Source organism: Astatotilapia calliptera, chromosome 8, assembly GCF_900246225.1.
Source record: "Astatotilapia calliptera chromosome 8, fAstCal1.2, whole genome shotgun sequence".
NCBI classification, from domain to species: Eukaryota; Metazoa; Chordata; class Actinopteri; order Cichliformes; family Cichlidae; genus Astatotilapia; species Astatotilapia calliptera.
The window spans coordinates 7,117,180-7,137,952 of NC_039309.1; the positions used below are offsets into that span (position 1 = coordinate 7,117,180).

At 41.4% G+C, this 20,773-nt stretch overlaps 1 protein-coding gene across 3 annotated transcripts; it reads left to right on the forward strand.

Annotated features, from left to right (window-relative positions):
• The first annotated feature begins 43 nt into the window (after positions 1-43).
• LOC113028168 (neurabin-2) lies at positions 44-20,619 on the forward strand. 3 transcript variants are annotated; one of them, XM_026178214.1, is made up of 11 exons: positions 44-154; positions 946-2,492; positions 12,313-12,445; positions 14,294-14,414; positions 14,631-14,735; positions 16,885-17,017; positions 18,537-18,689; positions 18,805-18,858; positions 19,006-19,235; positions 19,320-19,416; positions 20,254-20,523. In XM_026178214.1, the coding sequence occupies exons 2-11, from the start codon at positions 1,059-1,061 to the stop codon at positions 20,365-20,367; spliced, it is 2,574 nt and encodes an 857-aa protein (XP_026033999.1). In that variant the 5' UTR covers positions 44-154; positions 946-1,058; the 3' UTR covers positions 20,368-20,523. The 3 variants fall into 3 exon arrangements, with proteins under 3 accessions (XP_026033999.1, XP_026033998.1, XP_026034000.1); XM_026178213.1 differs by lacking the exon at positions 44-154 and adding an exon at positions 397-698; XM_026178215.1 differs by lacking the exons at positions 44-154; positions 20,254-20,523 and adding exons at positions 399-698; positions 20,535-20,619.
• Positions 20,620-20,773: the final 154 nt, after the last annotated feature.

The window sequence follows — 20,773 nt, forward strand, 5'->3', positions numbered from 1 at the left end:
AGATGTAGAATGCAGGAAGCAGCAATGTGTCCTGCAAATAACGGATGTGTTATTGGCCAAGGAGATTTGACGTGAGTGAGGTGTCACTGGGTCCTATCGCTGGTTGAACGAAAAAGACCGCGACTTCAGTTTTATTATTTTTCGTAACGAAACGGTAAGTATCCATATTTTATACTTTACAGATACATTTATTTAGTGTAAAAAGCTGCCTCTGGACTGCTTTATTAGGGATTTCCTTTTAGTGGAGGGGGAGGGGTTTAAAAAATACGGAAAAAAAAACATTCGGGGCGTCCGTCTTTTTTGTATAGTGTGCCACCACAGCCTCATTAGGTTAAAAAGAAATCATAATTTTTTTTAAATATTTTTTTTTAAATTATATGTTATGTTTTTTTCTTCCTCTTCCTTAGAGTAGCATTGCGTATCGCTTCTTCCTTGGAATGACTGCTTTTTTGTAGCGGGAATGAAAACCACACCACTCACTGTAACATAGTAGCTACAATTAATGCACCTCCGCCAAATATTGTAAATGAAGATCGTATTCGTTTAATGGTCAAAGAATTAGGAGCAGACGGGCACTATGACCCATGCATTCCCCCCTCCATGCAGCAGCAGCAGTCTGCCGCTACCAGAGGACCAGAAATCTGCAGCTCACAGAATGAAGAGATCAAAATGATGCTGCCTCTAAAAAGGGATTAAACGTAAGCAATCTGTCGTCAGCTGCGGTAAATCCGCGGCTCATTACTCTTCTGTTTTTCTGTGCAAACATTTTCAGTAACTAATGCAATTATCTGAGAAGGTCAGGCTCGCATTGTTGTAACTGCAAACGAGCTATTGACAGATGCATCGCGCTCACTTTCTCCGCTGCACTAGACGAGAATTGCAGCGGATGCAGGCAGGCCTTTAATGCGATCTGTTGTTTTTGTTTCTCTCCATCTGCCGGTCTAGTCTGGGCGCCACCTCGCTGGGATCGGCTGCTGGTGGATAATACAGATTTGCCACCGGGAGTTGAGAAAGGAGACATGCCGTCGTTGAGCATCAGTTGCGACGCTTGACTGACCATGATGAAGACCGAATCCACATCCAAGAGCACCGGCTCTGGCTCCACGCTCAGGAGCCCATCCCCGCACAGGAACGCGTACGAGGCGGGGATGCAGGCCCTGAAGCCCGTTAAAGACAATGCTGCAAATGGGGACATGCAGGAGGGCCCCCGAGGGCGCAGGTACGGCTCTAATGTGCACCGTATCAAGAACATGTTCCAGCAGATGCAGACCACATCCCCGGCCGACGCAGAGGGTGAGGACAACGCCAGGATCGCCGACAAATCGGTGCGCCTTTCCCTGCCCAGAGCCGGTAGCCTGAACGAGAACGTGGATCACAGCGCGCTGCTGAAGCTCGGATCCACCGTGTCCGAGCGCGTCAGCAAGTTCGACACAAAACCGGAGAATGGGCACCAGCGGGCCTCCTCGCCCAGCTACTCCAAGCTACAGGAGACCCGCCGCATCTTTGAGGAGAAGCAGCAGCAGGAGAAACTGCAGCAGGAGAAGCTGCAACAGGAGAAACTGCAGCAGGAGAAGCTGCAGCAGGAAAAACTGCAGCAGGAGAAGCTGGCTACAACCAGGGTGTTATTGAAGGCAGATAAGGCCTCGAGCTTTCAGGATGGCAGGTTGGATATGGTGGCCCGTTTTAATGGCAGCACAGAGTCCCTGGACAGCCTGGACACTAGTGAAGCAGTGTCCCCTACAGTCAGCCAGCTCAGTGCTGTGTTTGAACGGGCAGCCGAGCTCCGGAACAACCTCCACCGTCTCTCCTCTACACCACCACTCCCTTCCAGAGGGGTCAGCACCAAGGTAGGCGTGTTGAATTCCAAGATAATCACAAAGAGGGTCAGTGCCTTTGCATCAGGCAACCAAGGGGATGAGATAAGCATTCAGAAGGGACAGGAGACACCTCCAAGGGGCTCCAGAGGAAGGGTGACTCCTCCATCTGAAAGCGTTAATGGTGGCCAGTGTGCCCCAACTACTGAACTTTACAGTAATGTAGGAGAGCCGAATGAACAGAGAGAAAAGACCGTTTCAGATGCAGGTGTCGAGGCCAAAGTTGATGTTAAACCTGAGGAACACTCTGGGACCAGCGAGCCCAGCAGCACAATACTGCAAGGTGACATCCACATGTCGGTGCAGAATGGAGAAACTGCCTCAGAGAAGCGAAGCTCTCCAAAAAGTGCCGACATGGTCAGGCAGGATGGGGACAAAAATACAGAGGAGGAGGAAGACAGGACTCTCAGAGAAGAACAGTCGGGCCGGGACTCTGTGGATATCAGTACCTACAGTGCGGTGGGGGAGGACTTTGAAGGAAGCCAGAAGGATGAGGAGGAAGACGAGGGCGATGACCGCTATGAGCCAGAGTCCAGCTGTGTGGAGATTTCAGGGCTGCCTGTGGAAGAGGATCCACCCCCTTCAAGAAAGATTCGCTTCAGCACAGAGTCCATCCAGGTGAGGAAATGTGAAGTGTAAAAACACCCTGAATTAACAGAAAGAACTGTAGCTAGAACACGGAGGTGTTTGCTGTCACATTGTACCCCCGAACCTTGTTTATTAATCAGGCTTGTGTGCTGATTTCTGAATTGTAACTATGTTGTGGTGTGGGATTTTCTTTTCATCCTGTGTCTTTAGAGGCTTGTTGAACTTGACCTTAAAGCTTATCTGCTGTGTTACAGTCATAGCCAGTGCCTCTGTCAGCTTTTTTAATGAACTCGCTCAGCCTCTGCCAGTGTCACACCAGTGCTGACATTTTGATTTTAGCCTGTTTCAACACAGGGCTTTGCACACTACTAACACCCTCCTCCCCAGCAGCCAGTTGCTAATGGATGGGCCTGCATTCCTACTGTGCAGCTGACACGGGCCCCAAAAGTGCCTCAACTGAAATGCAGCAGGAGCTGCTTTTGTAAATAATTGCCTTTTTTTGGGGGGGGGGGTAAAACAGACCTGGCAGGCCTGGATAATTATCCCCATTTTTAGAGAAGTGGATATTGTACTGTGGAAAATGAAAGGTCATCGGATGCTGTATTTGTGATTGTGTGTGAGATAAAGACAGAGGAAGTGAGAAAAAAAGAGCACTGTAATCTCTTCTTGGACCGGTGCAATGAGAGAATAGGACAGACGAGAAGGAGGAGGAGGACGAGTTGATTTGAAGTGTCTCTCGTTGTCTGGGGGCGGTGTAATGATCCGGAGAGGAGCATCAGACTCTCTCCAGTTCAGTGTTGCTGCTTTGCTCTGCCTTGAGGTCCAAGGCATACAGCAACTCTGCAAGCTAAAGTGGGCCCTGACACTTTGTGTCACACACATTACTTCTCACAGAAAGGCTCTCCTGTACCATTTCATAGCTTGTCAAGTCCAAATTTTCTCTTATCGCTGCACATTGTCCAGAACCATCCAGTTTCTGCACCCTGACATTTGAATATTATAGTTTAAAAACCAACCTGACATAGATACTAACAACATATACATCAAATATTGGAATTAATGAAAGACTGCTAAGGACTGCACATATATGTGTTGGATCAATGCAGATATTTCTAAGCTAAATAAGCTAAAGAAAACAAACTGAGAAAATAAGCTTTTGGGATTATAATGACAAATATTGACAATATAAAATTAAAAAGTGTACAATTAAAGGCCACCAGTGGTGCTCTGGAAGCTTTGTTTTTGCACCTGCTTTCTACCTTCACAAGCTCATACGAGTGACATTATTAAATATATCCAGTGGTTTCAAACCATTTCATCGAGAAACAGTTGTTCGTGGTAATGAACCCAAAACTGTAGCAATCTGTCAGATAACGGAAGAGAAGATTACTGAAGAATATAAACAACACAAGTTATGGAATATACTTGAAAAAAAAAAATCAGCTCTGCAGATGTTTGTCAGGCCTCAAGGATGCACACAATGCACTGTGATCCAGTGAGAAAGACTCAGTGAAGCATAATTCTGTGTGTAATGCAGTGTTTTATGCACATTCCAAAAATTTGGAGAACGTCTTTTCATGTACGGTAACTGACACAAGTGTGAAATCTGATTGTCTACAAATTACTAGTTATTCTGTTAAAGGTGAAATTAGGCCTAACATTTTAATGGTAGAAAACAAGCTTTCGTTTATAATGTTAGAGCCCTGATCTGGTTTGTTAATCTTCCAGCACTAAAGATTCTTTTCCAAGGACATATCCACCCACCTTGGAATGGTCAGAGTCAGACACACTGATTAGACTGGCTGATTTGAAACAGTGCACATTCAAAAAGAAGAACCAATCAAAAACAATGCTCAAACTTTGAGAGGAATGGAGCCTGTCTGGAGAGACAGTGCTTTATTAGCTATGTTATCCTAGATGGCATTGCACTGGATTTGCTGACTGGCTTTTTCTGGACATATGTCAAAAGAAGGAATTAATGCACTGAGAATAAAGTGCAAAGCAGTAAAGAATAATGATATATTCTACATGTGGAGTAAGCCTTCTTGTGTAAAGAATATAACCCTTAGTAATAATGGACAATTTGATTGGTAACTGTAATTTCATTACATATTGTAACCAATCACAGTAACATTAATTGAGACATTAAATTACATAGTTACTCCCGAACAGCAATTATACCAATAGTGATGTGTGATTATGTGTCACTATTAAGCTCTAATATATTGAGCAAATGCCTAGAAATCAGCTTTGTCCCATAAATCACATACAAGTCATTTGTGGGCTTGCTGTGCCTGTCATGCAAGTGCAATAGAGAAGAAAACACACTTTCAACATTATTTTATCCTCATGAGATCAAGCGTGGTTACCAGGAGGAGGCATTATCTACGGTGTGATAAAAGCTGTAAGTCACGACTTTGATAAAGAGGAGAATTTCGTTGTGACCCTGCAGCGGTCAGTGAAGAAAAAAAACCTCCTACTGAGTCCTTTCACACTGTATCAGTGTGGCCTTTGTTATGGAGATTGATGCAGGGGTGGATGAGAGTAAGGGGGATGCGAGGTCAAATGGGAGGGGCGTTATTATGCAGCTCAAATGTCATGCGAGTGCATAACAGCCAGCTCTTAAGTCACACTGTCACTTAGTTTCACTGCCAAACAGGAAGTGCTCATTTTTAGCGCATATTTCTCGTCTGAGCAACAGTGCAGCTTTTGGTCACAATTAAGTCTTGTTGTGGTGACAGCGGTTGGACGTCTGCATGCATGCCTTTCTCTGTCTCCGATTCATACTGATTGTTCCCCTCCATCTGTCTGTCTTTCTGTCCGTGTCCTCTCAAAGTGGCAAAAATAGCAGATCTGCTTCGGGTAGAGTTCACACTGCATTCTTTGTTTGCTCCTCCTCACACTCTTTCTCCTGCTCCTTCTTTTCTCCCTTTCGCTCTTTGTCACCAGTCTGCTGCTGCTAGTAAAAATAGCAGCATTGTTATCATCACAGACCTGCCTCGCTTTTCAGGGCCGCCTCTTTTGTCGAACACAGGAAGCTGCTTCTCATGTCTTATTTATTTCTTTAGCTTGTTTGTTTTGACTCAATTCTATATTACTCGGTGTATTTAGCCTGACCACTTAGCCCCTTAGCTTGTTGTGATTTTTAATTATTTATCCCACTGTGCAGGGGGAGCTTTTTGCCCCTCAAAAAAGAGAGAGATAATCTCCACTAGATTTGGGCTGTGTCTCCTCCAATCCAGGAATAAGCAGATTTATTTGCCACCTTGCTTACCCCTCACCTCACCTACTCCTAAACATTTTGTCCTTCTGCACCACCAACCTGGACTCTTTCTTCTAGGTCTCTGCCTACGCTCCTCAGTCTCACCAGCCTGCTCAGAGAACACCTATGATTTTCTTTCACACTGTGTTATTAACACAAACGATGACTGTACTTATAAGGTAATAAACAGAGGGTGTTGAATTTTGACAAACATAGAAGGAGGTGTTGCTGCTTTAAAGTGTCTGCCACAAAACACAAAATACAGACTACCCTAAATGCACCACAGAGATCATCCAATAAGGGAACTGCCCATGAAGAGGTAACCATATGTTAAGGTATCCTCAAACTGTCTATCACTTTGACTCAGCAGGCCTGCAGTATTTCATACAGTGCATTACTCACAGCCAGGAGGAGTGGAAGACCAGACAGATTATCAGCAAGGTCAGACTGCCCCACTTCTCGGCCCTGCACTGGTTGGTGGTGGGCTGCAAGCATTTATGTGATGTGCCCACTCGTTCAGGTTACTGCGACAAGCCACATTACGCAACGTCTCGCTCATGATGTCTGAAACTGTTTTGTCTTGTCCCGCCTGCCATCATCTTGTCCAAAAAATGACAGGCGTTGGTTACAGTGACATGTGAGGTGCCAACCGTGCTGTATGGATGGCTGAACATGTATATTTGTCTTTCTCAGGCTTTACTGGTCCTGTAGTTAGGATGATTGTTATTTTATGTTTTTATTAATACCAGAAAATATAGAATGGAAGAATGGAAACGGTTTTCCTCCTTGAGTAATGGTGCTGCTAGTTAATATGCTTTTAAAAGAGGTTTTTTTTCACAATTCCTTGACTGGTTAAGTGAGAAAAGGAAGGCTGGAAAAAAGACATGCTGTGGAAGAGAGCCAGCGATTAATAACAAGTAATAATTAAATGCAGAGAGATCTATTAATACACAGTGAGTGAAAAAGGCGACTGAAGAACAAATACTCAATGCATCATGGGAATCCCCCAGCAGCCTACACCTATCGCAGCATAACTAAGGGAGGATTCAGTGTCACCTGATCTGGCTAAACTATATGCTTTAGCAAAAAGGGAAAAAAACCCAAACTAAGTCTGTATGTAAAAAAGAGCCATAGGGATACAAAAGAAAATGTCATAACAAATGTAATCAGTATGATATGGTAACATAATAAAACATATACCCAACATAAACACAACATAATAAAATATATATAGTTACAGAGTTTAGTTGTTGTATCCTTCTGTATAGTGTAATGCCATTCAGCCCTCTGTGCTGACCTTGTTTTCATATTGCCGTGCCTCTCTCCAGCGTTAGCGCTAAGCCTAAACATGACTGCTGACCAAAAATTGTTCTGCCAAAATAGATGGGCTTTGGTGCCATGCAAACATTACTATGACGAGCTGACCATATCCATTTTATTGGCAAGAGAAGACTGGTCAAACGTGATCGCTGCCAGAGCCACATCCTTATTTTTTGTCTGCATGGTGCACATCTGGCATGTGGATTAACCCCCAATTTTAGTAGGATTTAGAAGCAATTACCTGCCACTTGTTTAACCTATGTTAGTTTAGATAGTGGCGTCATTAATCTTTAGGAGGAAAAGTGTAACATACGCTTAATTTTGACAGCTTTATTAAGCATGGATTAATTACTGCGCACATATTCGTATACAGGGAAAATTGAGGCATTCATATATCAGTGCATGGTAATGAACTTTTGCATTTAGCTAGAAATTGAGAAAACTGTACGTCGCACATGCAAAGCCTAGTATGAGCAAAAAAATGCTGGAAAGCTTTTTTTTTGTTTTTTTTGCTGAATGCAACGAGAGTGGAAACACTCTTTTAGGAAAAACCAGTGGCACCACCTACACACATCCTATTCGCTCCATCCAAAATTAGAACAGTTTTTGGAGTCAAGAGGGAAAGAAACAGCAGTTGACGTGCTGCTGTGGGCAGTGGGGGTGGTGGGGTGTGGGTTACGGGCTTGCTAGTTAACACAACAGCGTTATCCAATCACACTGTAGCCAGAGGGGCATCAAGATGCAACCACACTGGAGCAGAGCAGAGGCATGGCGTGGCAGCTGTATCATTTTGCCATTTCGGTGTCACGACAACAGCGTTGTAAAATGGTTGTCGTCACTTACTGGCTGCTTTTTAATACCCTTTACAATCCCAAATAGGTGCTCTGTATAGACACAAACACAATCTCTAAGCTGGTGAGTGGCTGTAGTTTTCTGCCCATGGAGCTTTTGTAGGACATCCGAGGCGGCTGGTAGCAGAGGGAGGGAGGAAGGGAGTTTCCTGGCCATCTGTTAGCTCCTCTGACCTACTATCTGCCACAACTGGAACAGCGTCCTTCTCTACCACACCCCCCCTCCCACCACACTGCCTTTAATCCCAATGTTTGTCTTCCCAAGATAGCCACCTCACTGTTCGTAGAGTTCATCTACAACTCTGCGTGCTTAGGTAAAGCGAGGTCAGAGGTTGTATCGTGGAGAATCTCAATTAGTCTGTCTGTAAGGAGGGAGATAGACTTCCTGCTGGAAGCGAGAGGTAATTCTGTCAGTCAAGGATGATACTGTAGCTTGACTTATAGCATGGCCAGTTTCTCCAATAGCTGCAACGCACAGCACAACTACAGTGGTGATCATTTATTACAATTGCAGTAAAATAGAGTCGCTCAGTCTTCTGTCTTTGATGTTTTGCAGTATCATGGGTGTAAATTGAGGGCTTCACAGACCATCAGCTGTGACCTATTGATCTTTAAACTCAAGGGGTGATGCAGTGCCACGTGAAAGTGTCACACTGGTGCTCAGAGGTCTCTGTTGTTGTTTTACACTCTGTTACTTGCAAATAGTGTATTTTTTTGGCCGCTTAATCCACATTCTGTTAATCCGTCTAAATACAAAGGTAACCTAAATCAGAAGTCATCTGACTTAAGTTCTTCTCCCATGCTAACTATTGTGAGTTTAAATCTGATGGGATTCACAGAGTAAAGTGTAACAGCAGTGTATCTAATGGTTTTAGAACTGCTGAACCTAATTAGTCTTTACTCCATTCCTTTTTTGATTGAGTGTTTTATTTACAAAATAGTGTAAAACACAGCAATTTGTCTACTTTGGAAGTTGGACCCACTAAATAATGAGCATTTATGGATATTTATAGGTTTTGTGGTCAGTTAAATGAAAAGCCCAGGACAATGGGAACTATGCTTATTTGCTTTTTTTTCTTTTCTTTTCTGAGTGTTACATGAGAAGATTGGTAGATTGATACCGTTCATGCCTTCAGGGTCAGTATGAAGCCACAGCCAAGAGTTGGTTAGCTTAGCATAAATGTAAATGGTAGAAAAGAGAAAGAAAAAACTATCTGGGGTACCGTCTGCAGCTGCTCAAGAAGCAGTTTTTAAAAATATTCATGTGTTACTACTTTATTATGGGGCCATAATTGTGGTTTCTAGTTTTTGTGTTCAAGTAAGCAAACCTGCTGCTGGTCATAACTTTATATTCAGTACCCAGATGTCACAATGTTTTTCCAAAAATACTAAAACAAGTGGCAACCTCCATGAAAAATGCAACTACTGTGGAACTGAGTAATCATAAGATGGCCGGTTCAGGCTCACTGTAAAACTGAGTCAATCCCAATAAAGTGCAATGTTAAAATGGCTAGTTTCAGCTATAAAAGTAACATCTTTACAGCCTGGTACCAAAACAAGTCCCTCACAACAAATATTGTCACTTCCACCTTAAAAAACAAAAAAACAAAACAAAACAAAAATCACAATTACTGTATCCATCTTTTATAGACAGTATTTGTACTGAACTAATTCTTCCCTGAGAAACTAATAGAATAATTGACACTAACTGAACTCTAAAGCAAATTGTAATTTTTATGCCATAATTAGCCCCCCCCCCCCCAAAAAAAAAAAAAAAAAATCAAAAGAAAAAATCATCCATGTCATTGCTTGCGTGATCTGACAGTGATGGGGAGAGATTTAACTCAAGGCGATTACATTTTAAACTCTATTGTTATGGGTAAGGACAGCCCAAAAGTAGGAGCAGAAGCTTGTACAGTGCTCAATGATGTAAGAGAATACAATGATACTGAATAAATTTAAGAGAGGAGGGGCTGGTTACATTTCAAAGGAGCTGTCAGAAAACTGACAGGCTCTTTACTGTGGGGTTGCCACGGAGACGGGGCCCCATACTGTAGGACTGAAGAGCAGCACGGAAGCTACGAGATGCTACTTCTGTAACACAGATGGACAAGCTAAACAGGCCGGCGACATGCAAGAGTTGCATTGAATAAAGCAAACCAAGGCTTGAGGAAACAGTGTGAAAGTGTTGCAGAAGAGGGAACAAAGATTGTGGAGAGAAAAGTTGATAAAATAAATCAAAGAATGTGTAAAAGGAGAAGGTCCAGCACTGAATTAGTGTAGCCAGCGGAGCATGCAAGGTGGTGCATACATAATCACCCTGGAAGACTGAAAGTGAGGCTTTTAAAGATTGGGCTCTCTCTTTCTCCCTGTGTGTGTGTGTTTGTGTCTATGTGAGGCCTGTGAGCAGCAGCTGCAGAAGGCCTCCATTAGCATGCTGGGGGTGGTTATGTAAACTGTCATGCTGTTAGACCAGAGTGAATGTGGGAAGTTGAGCCCTGAAAACAGAGGCCCCTGTCTACATAAGAGCAACTTCAGTGGTTGTGATTGATTTTTATTTATTTATTTTCTCATTAGTCTGTTTGATACAGATGACTGCTGTGAAACAATACAGCTCGGACTAAATGCTGTGGCTGTCTCAGTTGAAAATGTCAATACATTTGAATTGCATTATGTCCGCATTAACAATGTTGGTCAGTTATTATCGAACCATGAAGCCATCTTGTCTGTCTCAGCTACTTACGCATCCAAAACCTCTAAGTAGTGATCTTAAGCTTTTTTCAATCCATTAAATTGCTGTCCTCAATGGAATGATGGAAATCAGTGAAGGTGATTTAGAAAGAGTCATTTCTCTGAATAGATCATATTAATTTTAACTTGTGTTAGCTTAAGCTGGATTTTCTAAAGAAATCAAACAGAAATATTATATATAAGCTTACTGACCACTGTGTGTGTGTCTAACTTTAGCTCAGTGCCATGTGGACATGGTTTAGAGCTCCAAATAAGTATCAGAGTGAGAAAGAAAGGTGATTTAAGTGGCTATGAACGTGGCATAGTAGTCAGCTGGTGGTGGTGGAACATAAAGCTGTTAGAAAGGAATTTGAGCACCGGTGCAAGAAATGTGGGGGAGAAAAAAAATAATACTCAGATTAGAGTCAGTTTCCTGTGAGTAATGGTCCTGTTTCCTCCAGTACTTCCTCTCTTGCCTTTCTGTGACTCTGTAAGTCATCTTCCACAAAGCACGTGTAACTGATATTAACTGAACCGTTCAGTAGTTTGAATTTAAGTATCTGTAGTCACGTCATTCTGCAATCTGCCCACTCTTTTACCTGTTAATACACAAATGCAATAAAAAGTAAAAAAAAAAAACCCCAAAACGAATCACTGCTCCTCAGGGTGCACAGGAAGTGATTCTGGTGACAGCAGCAGTTACTATATTTGGAGTATGTGCAGGAAGAGTGATAAGACACAATGGCTCCAAGGAAAAGAAAGACTTGTCTAGAAAGAAAGGATATCTATCTATCTCTCTATATCACAGAGGCCAGTTATAAGGAGGTTTATTAGGCAACAATGACAGTGGCGTGAAGCGTGGATATGGCTGTGCGATAAAACCAAAATCTCATATCCCGATATAAGACATTTATCGTCCTGACAAGGATATAAATCACAAAAATGTAATATTTTCTGTAAATTCTGTGAATCTCAGGCATCTCGACTTGCGTGAAGTTTTTCCAGTTGGGCGTCCTTTACCTGTGTTTTAACCATGCATGAAACTATACATTTTTAGACATAAGTTCTTTCAAAGTTTGAGCCTAATGTTTATTTTTAGCACCTGACGGCTCTTTTTTGCTTCTCATCCGTAAACTCTCTGCATACTCTTTCCCGTGATTCAGTTTATTTTGAAAAGTCTCAACAGGATCTTGAGCTTTATTGTGAAAGGCTTACGTGGAAAACAAACAAGCGGACTGCAGTTTTGTTGCTAACGACAACACGTAAAAACTGGCACTTGTCCATCCATAGTGTGGTTATTTTAAATATAAGAGAAAGATAGAACTTTAAGAAATTTATATAGCTACTACAGTGACCATCAAAACGATGAAAAAATATTGCTGTAAACAAACGATAGCATAATAGGAAAGATAGACGTTTTTATATCGTCATTCGATATATATCGTTATATCGAACAGGCCTAAGCGTGGATCTAATTTTTGCCAAGAAAACAAATAATTTGCCATAATTTTGAACATTTTCTTTTCAAAACAAAAAATCCCAAAACAACTGTGACTCACAAATGTCCCGTTTCAACAACAAACAAATTCTGAACAGGAATAGATGCTAGCAAAAATCTGCTCCGCCTTGCAGAGACTTGATGTAAGTGTGATTCTCAGTCTGATCTTGTCCCTGTCTCATCCTACAGGTGTTTGCCACCTATTCCAACGAGGACTATGACAGACGCAATGAAGATGTGGATCCAATGGCAGCGTCTGCTGAGTATGAGCTGGAGAAAAGAGTGGAGAGGCTGGACCTATTCCCTGTGGAGCTGGAGAAAGGTATCAGAACTAAACCCTGTTTTTTTTCTAACCAGTCGAGTATTTATACAAATTCTTTCTGTAAAATCTGCACTTTACTTCGGGCATATAAATAATTCTAAGCATTTACTGTACTTTGACTTGCCTGAGGCTTCTTTGCACCTTGCTAAGAAAGAGAATACAAAAAACCCACAAATGTAAGGTTCTGTATTTGAATGATCAAGCTCCCATTTGGCTCCCATCTCCGAAGCAATTAAAAAAAGTCCTGCTTTAAAAGACCTGCAGGGTTCACCAGCTGCCTTCTGCTCTCCCCAATGACTTACAGATTTGCAGTATCCATGTAACATCATAGTGCATTTCTATGTGTGTAGAAGACTTGTGTATAGGGCAGATTACGTGGGTTACCATATGTAGCAGTGTTCTTTATAGGTGTTGCGGTGTGCACGCTCTACATTAATTAGATCATGATAGAATAGAAGCTGAAATAAAAAAGAAACAGTGCTTGAAAAAAAGAATACGCTAAATCAGCACATAACGCCTCTGGGAGGAATCTAGGTGTTATATTGATTATCATCTAACTTTGACGTCACAGACGTCAACAAAACTAATGTTTTATTTTTTCAAGATCACATGAAGGTCAGAGCTTTTTTTTTTTTTGTCCTCAAGGTACAAAGAAACTTATGCACTAAAACTCAGTTGTAGTTTGCACAGAATGCTGATGTCAGGTTGAAAATCCCCAAATTCAACAGACGAAAAAGCTTATGATGCGTCATCGTGACATAGATTGGGCTTTCTTTAGAAATCTTAAATCCCAACTATGTGGTAACACAAACAAACAAACAAACAACAACTAATCTTTTTAACCTCTCACATATCAAGAAACTACAGTTACAGTTTTTAGTGTACCTTCCTTGTTGTTCCTGCATTCATTCTGACTTTCAGTTACATATTTCTACTCTTGAACTCTATTAGAGTGCATTTGCGTGACTCATCGTTACCATTATCTATCTCATATTAGCCCTTGGTGCATCCCCTCAGTCAATCCTCAGTCTCAAACGAGCCATTCTGGTTTCCTATCCCCTCACTTTGCACAAACAGAAGGTTTGAACAGAAGGCACCTGTAATATGTGTTCGCTTTTTTCTGACTTATAATCCAACACTTTAAGCTGATATTTATTTTTTACAATATTGGTTTATTATATATTATGGTAAGCAAGTCATTTTAAGGTACCCTGTGGAGCGTGCTGGTAAACTTTGCTGGTAACCATACATGGTTTCTATATGATTAAAGCTGGCGCAAATGTTGGGGGAAGCAAATGTATAGCCTTGAGGACACGAGTTGTGTTAAACTTAATTTAAACTTTACTTAAAATTAAGTGAATATAATTAATAAAAAACTACAGTGCACCTTTGAGTGGGTTTAAATTATAGAGGATAGCAAACAAAGGTTCACTAACTAATTTATTAGCGCACAGCTGAAGAATTATTAAAATTTAGCCTCTTCTACAACCACTGAAAGCAGCTATATTTCTTTTTGCTATGCCATAATAACACATTCATAGACTGTACATTAAAACATGGACATAGCCACACTGACTTCAAGCGCTGGGTCATGAATTCCTGTTTTAAAAGATCGATTTGAGCATTGTGACTGTTGCTATCCCGTCGTTCTGAAGTCAGAAGTGAAGAGAGGTGGAATGTTATGTTGTTAGCTAATGTTAGCTATCTTGTGGCCATTCAGACAACTGCAGGTTCTGTTACTTTTGTGTTGGCTGCATTTTCAGTCCCAAAGGTTGCCTCTTCAACAACAAGTCTGTTACAGACAGATTACAATACCAGTTTGGTAACAGCAAGCCTGATTTCTTTCAGACGGTGACGGCCTGGGCATCAGTATTATTGGGATGGGTGCAGGGGCTGACATGGGCCTGGAGAAACTGGGCATCTTTGTGAAGACTGTCACAGAAGGAGGAGCAGCACACAGGGATGGGAGGTATGTTTCTTCGTACTTTAAATATTCCTGATATGATTTAAAAAATGTACTGCAGAACTGAAACATCGCAGGTCAGAAATTAAGGGAAGTTGAACAGGCCTTTGTTTTGTAAATCAAATGTCACCTTGAGGTTATCTTAGTAGTTGTAGTGTTAGTTCCAGGAGTGGATTCCTTATTGTTCCTCTAAATTCTAAGCCTTTAAACTGTCTGCTTCAGGATCCAGGTGAACGATCTGATTGTGGAGGTGGATGGGACCAGTTTGGTGGGAGTCACCCAAAGCTTTGCCGCCTCTGTACTCAGGAACACCTCAGGAACCGTTAAGTAAGTCTCTCTGACTAACCAATTTGCTTTGAATCACTTTTACATCACAAAACAAACCTTTTTTCTTTTTTGTAGACAAGTAGAAGTTGAAGTAGAAATGCTAGTTTGCTATCAATTTCAGTTTTACTGATATATCTCGACAATTTTATGGATTTTGTTAAGACTTTCACAAAAGGATCCATTATAGTGTCTTCGGGTGTCCCCTGAATCTTCCCTTTTAGCACCATTTTAAGTAAAAAAAAAAAACTGGTGCAGTCAAACTATGATGCACAACTTTTTGCATCAGCCTACTCTGGTTTATTGTCTATTCTAGTACAAATGGGACCATCATTTACAAAATAGGACAGCATACTTTATTGAATACAACTTAGAACTGCAGCATATATGTACCAGAAATGTTATATTGAGGTCATAAAAGGAAGTGCAATGTGCTATCTTTTTCTAGTGGCAGCTAATGGAGTTGCCCCCTACTGGCCATTATAAAGAAAGCAGGGGCAGGGTATTTCCTTATTGGCTTTTTTTGACTCATTTGCAATGTACTTGACCTGGAAGTTGGAGACACATACTTGGTACTGAGTTGAATGCATTCTGGTAATAAAGTTGCTCCCTAGCAAGATAGATCCATTCATGCATCACTGTCAAAACAGTGCATTGCATGTTTTTTTTGCCCCTTAAAACCACAGATGAGGAATATTCACAGAGTACTGGGTTATTTAATGAGTCACAAATACATATCAGCAGTAGTACAGTTTTACTGCGGTTTACGTGCATTACCACCACCTTGAATCATTAGGTCGGCGTTCTTAAATTTCCAAGTTGGAAGTGTGAAAATTCTGACTAGGAACTCAGATATTCCAACTGCAAATGTAACGCACTGAAAGCTCCTAAACATCAGACTGTTGTCAGTAAATTGACTTTCTAATGTTAGTATTTAAAGTACTTCCATACTTTTAAAGTAATATAGATTTAAAGTACATTAAACTACTTTAATTTGTGGTCTTTGTTAAATGGTCTTGTATTTTTGTAGCTACTATTTTGTGGTTTTCTAAATGCCTTAGCAGTGACCAGGATATGTGTTTTCATTGCTAGTTGCCCTGACATTAAGCATTCTTCCTGAAGGAGATGATTTCCTTTTGATATTTACCCACAGCACATTTTTTCACACAAAGCTTACTTCTACCACATCCTGCCCATTCACTTCACCAGACTTTAGATTTATATCGCCAGTCTCCCAGGGTCGTGATTATACCCTTTAGTATTGAAAAGCTCCTTTTAGAGACATTCGGTATAAAGTCCAAAGGTTCCACATCAGAGCCACTGAAAACAGTTATCAGGAACCAAAACACTTTGTATCAAAAGTATAATTTCAAAATGCCAAGGGTCTATTTGTAGCCTTTGCGCTTTGGATTTTTGGTATGGCTCACTGTTCCCGTGTGCTTCTTTTGTCATCCATGCTCATTCATAATTCAGGGTTTAGTGGTCTGCGCTGTTGGGATAATTGCTAGTGTTGTGTGACTTGTGAAGATCAGAGACCTCCATAGATAGCTCATACATTATAGATCTGCTGCAGTGATGGCGAAGGGCAATAGAGCTCCGACCTATTCATAAAACAAACGTCACGCAGACAAATAGATTGGGACAGGAAGTGTGTTTATGAGCATTTAATTACCTCTCAGTGCTGCAGAAATTGAAAGGCTACAGTGGCTGGCTTAACAACCATCTGTGGCTTTGTCATGATTCGCTGTCCTTTACCCAGTTTACCATTTGTGAGCGTCAATCAAGAGAAAATATAGTGTCTGTAATGATCTGTACAATGTGCTAAAAGAGAGGACGAATTGAGGGTTTGATTCGTGCACCCAAGAGGGTAACTATGTAGAGAAGATCTTTGTTAGAGTGTAAACAGGAAGCCATTTTCTGTTATCAGAGAGCCAGCGCATTCCAGCTACATTAATACATTATGCTATACTAACTGAAGAATGAAAACATTCACTGCCTAAAGAGCCGGTGTTTGTGCTCCTCAGTGTTCAGAACAAAGAAGAGGCCAACATGTATTATTTAGCATATACATACAGCATCACAGCATATATATATGGTTTTGTCATAGTTTTCTGTTCCTGGCTGAGGTGGAATAATATATGCCTAAATGCAGGTTTGTGATTGGACGAGAGAAGCCGGGTGAACAGAGCGAAGTGGCCCAGCTCATCCAGCAGACCTTGGAGCAAGAGCGCTGGCAGAGGGAAATGATGGAGCAGCGCTACAACCAGTACATGGATGAACAAGAGGTTAGAGGGCAATAAGATTACTGAGGTTACTAATGAAGCGTCTAAAGACAAAACACGTTGATTATCATCTCTGTAAGTCTGTGAGGAAGGGGGCACATTTCTTCCCACAGATAATCCCCTCAGTTGATGTTTTCATGATGGTGGTGAAGACTGTTATCTAACACATGATTCCCCAATCCCCTCTTAGTTAAAATCAGGTGAAAGCATATGATTCACATCCTTTTTATACTCATCAGTCCATTCAGTGATCCTTCCTGCGCTCTAGGTGGTGGACTTTGTAAGCGAGCATGCCCATCAGGGTAGTAGTGTTATATCACCGGATAAAGGCGATCACTCAGAACAACTTTGAATTGATTTGTAGGGATTCCTTCCTCTTAAGTGGCCAAGTGAACCAAAACCATGCCAGGAAACTGTCTCCCCCCCACAGCGTAACAAAGCTACCACATCCCATCACTGTAGGGATCAAAGCATAAAAACTTTGCTTGCGCCTGGTTTATCATTCTTTAACTGGTGATGGAGCAACATCTGCACATGCACAGTAGAGAAGTGAGGGTGAAGTGCTTACTAATCCAGCTTCACCCCTCCCCTCTGCACAAATACAAAAAAAATGGGACATCAGATATTATTTAACCACTGCAGATGACGCACAGTCCCACACAAGCTGAGCTAACAGAGCAAAGACATCAGTAAACAGCCTCACAGTTAAGCACAAAGTGCTACCTTAAAATCCTCACTTAGCCCTCTAGGATATTGGTTTCCCTGTAGGATTAAAAAATATGTGATTATTTTTATGAACAGTGAAAAAGAAAAAGCCACACTGTGATATCCAGTGTATTATAAACATGATCAGAAAATATGCTCCGCTCAGGGTTGTGACTAAGCAGAGGGACTTTTTTGTGTCCTTTAGTTTGTCAATGATGCCTCAGATTGTTTCGCTTTTCATTCACATACACGGAACAGGCTCAGGAACTGTCTATGGTTTCATTAGAATAACAGAGAGGAAGTTCCTCCATTCATGGACAGTAAGAAGATTAGGTGTGGAGTTGCGTAATGAAAAGTACAGGCGCCTGCTTGAGTTGTGCACCATCTAGTGTCTATTTGGCGTCACAGCACAAGAGGACGACACCATCAAGACACTCATCAACACTCTACCTTCTTGTTTCCTTTAGCATTATGTCCAAAAATTAATTAAACAAATTTAAAGAAATATATTTGGTTTTCTCCAGGAATTGCATAAATTGAAAACCCTCCTGGAAACCAATATGTGCAAAAACTATATTTTAGCATTGGAAACATTGACAGATTCAAATTTTGTTTTCTCTGTGTAAATCGTATCACTTGAAAGAGTTTGTTTACCTGCAAAGGAGAAGGACAACAAACTTTAATCTCACTCACTCTCCAGCTATACATGCACTTTCATCTATATATATAAAATATAAGTCATAAGCTCTCCTTTTTTTTTTTCTTTTCTTGATTTTTGCCTATGAACGGGGTCCTAACCTTGACCATATCCCTGCAGGGTGGGGAATACGGCACAGATGAGGAAGAGGATGATGATGAGGAAGCTAGTCCACCGTATCCCACTGCGATCGAGGTGTTTGACTTGGCGGAGAACGAGGACATGTCGCCTCTGGAGACAGACCCTGAGAAGCTGGCCCATAAATACAAAGAGGTGAGCCATGAATGTCGTAATTACAACATTTCTTCTTTAATCAAAACTTTTTTCACTAATGCACCTTATATTTAGAGATGTGTTTAGAATAGTAACACTGGGATTTTTTTTATAGCTCCAAATAAAACACGCTGTCACCCAGGCTGAGATCCAGCAACTGAAAAGAAAGGTAATTTAAAGTGAATATTATCATGATATTTTATGTAATGGTTCTATTAAGAATAAGCAAAAGAGCATTTCTTATCTTTAGAGTCAGAGGAGTGTGTCCGTTTACATCATCATGTGATTGAAATGAATGAATCACGCTTTCTTCCAGCTGCACCACGCAGAGCAGGAGAAGCAGCGCTGGCGTATGGACAAGGCCCAGTTGGAGCAAACCCTGCAGGAGAACAAGGAGCGAATGGAGAAGCTGGAGGGCTATTGGATGGAGGCTCAGAGCCTGTGCCAGGCAGTGGATGAGCACCTGAAGGAGACGCAGGCCCAGTATCAGGCCCTGGAGCGCAAATACAGCAAAGCCAAACGTCTGATCAAGGAGTATCAACAAAAGTAAGACCGTTTAACTACATGTACAAAAGCCCGAGAGAGTTGTGAGATCAGAGTGCCAATGCTGTTATCCTCTTCCTTTAACAGGGAGATTGAGTATCTGAAGAAGGAGACCCAGCGCTGTGCACAAGTTGGGGCTGAGGCCAATCTTCTGAAAGAGGAGTCAGGGCAACTCCAAGAACAGGTATACGAGGTGCCTCAAGGCAGTGTGTGCACATTTAATCTTTACATCTAGCAATTAATATAATATTCACACAACAACTGTGTGCTGGTAGGTTTGCAGAGCATTTTGTAAAGTGTTCAAGAGTAAACACCACTTTGCTTGATCCAGACCAAATCTGATCTTGAAACTTCTATTAATCAGAATTGCTTGTGGTTTCAAGAAAATCTTGAAACCACAAAAATGTCTTGGGGAACTTGGAGAAAGTGTGATGAAGTTGAAAGAGTTTATGTATGTTATCATTGAGCTGCTGTGTGGTTGCATTACTAGGAAAGTGCATGTCAGGTTACGGTGTAGGATTTCAAAAAGGTTTGAAGCAGAAGTATAATGCAACGGAAAACCTTGTTGCTGATTTAGAGGTTAAGGTTGATTTTATTGCATTAAAAACCCAACATCCCATACAGAGCTTCTCTTCGGTCTAGTTTATCCTCCTGCCTCCCTCCAGCAATTTAAAACTTGCACTAGATTCATTCATAAGCAAGACCTCCTTCTGATTTTCCAATATTGAAATGTTGATATTTGCTTGTAAAAATGGCTGTAAAAAAACTGTTTTCTACTATTAAGGGAGGAGTCTTTGTACCTTTTATAGTGCTGTCATTTAGCTTTTAATGCTGTCGTTATTTTGCTTAGGATTAAAACCGTTGATGGAAAGAAGCTTTTGCTAAAGTTTATCTGTAGTTCCTATTTTTTCCCTGCTTGTTAGTAGAAAACAGAATACATGAGTGTAAATGAGAGGGAGATGGGTGTAACAATGAAGCAGCAAGCCATAGAGATATTGTTCCTGTGTGCCTCTTGACAAAGCATGCTGAACATGGAGCTGCCAAGCAGGAGGATAAAAAGAAGACCATAGAGGAGGTTCATGGATGTAGTGAAGGAGGACATTCAGAGGGTTGGTGTGACAAAGCAGGAAGCTAAGGATAGGATGCTATGGAAGAAGATGATCTGCTGTGGAGATCAATGGACCAACTGAAAGCAGAAATGCACAGCAGAACACATCATCTCCAAAAAATACAAAAACAGTACGAGTCACATTCCAGCAGCGCTTCATTGTTTTAAGTGCATTTTCCTCTCTTCTCTTTTAGGTGGCTGATCTGGAGTGCCGAGTGGAGGAGCTGAAATCTGAACCATTATAAAAGCCTTTTCTAATAAATATAGAACTTCACCCGACAAAGGAGTGTTTTAAGTACTTGCAACGAACTGCAGGGTATCTCGTGTGTCCAACTTGAGCTTAATTTGTGGTCGCATACTGTATGTGCCCTCAGGCTTTGTATTTCACCCACTTAACCCTTTTAACCATGTTTTTCTGTTGGCATTTATGGGA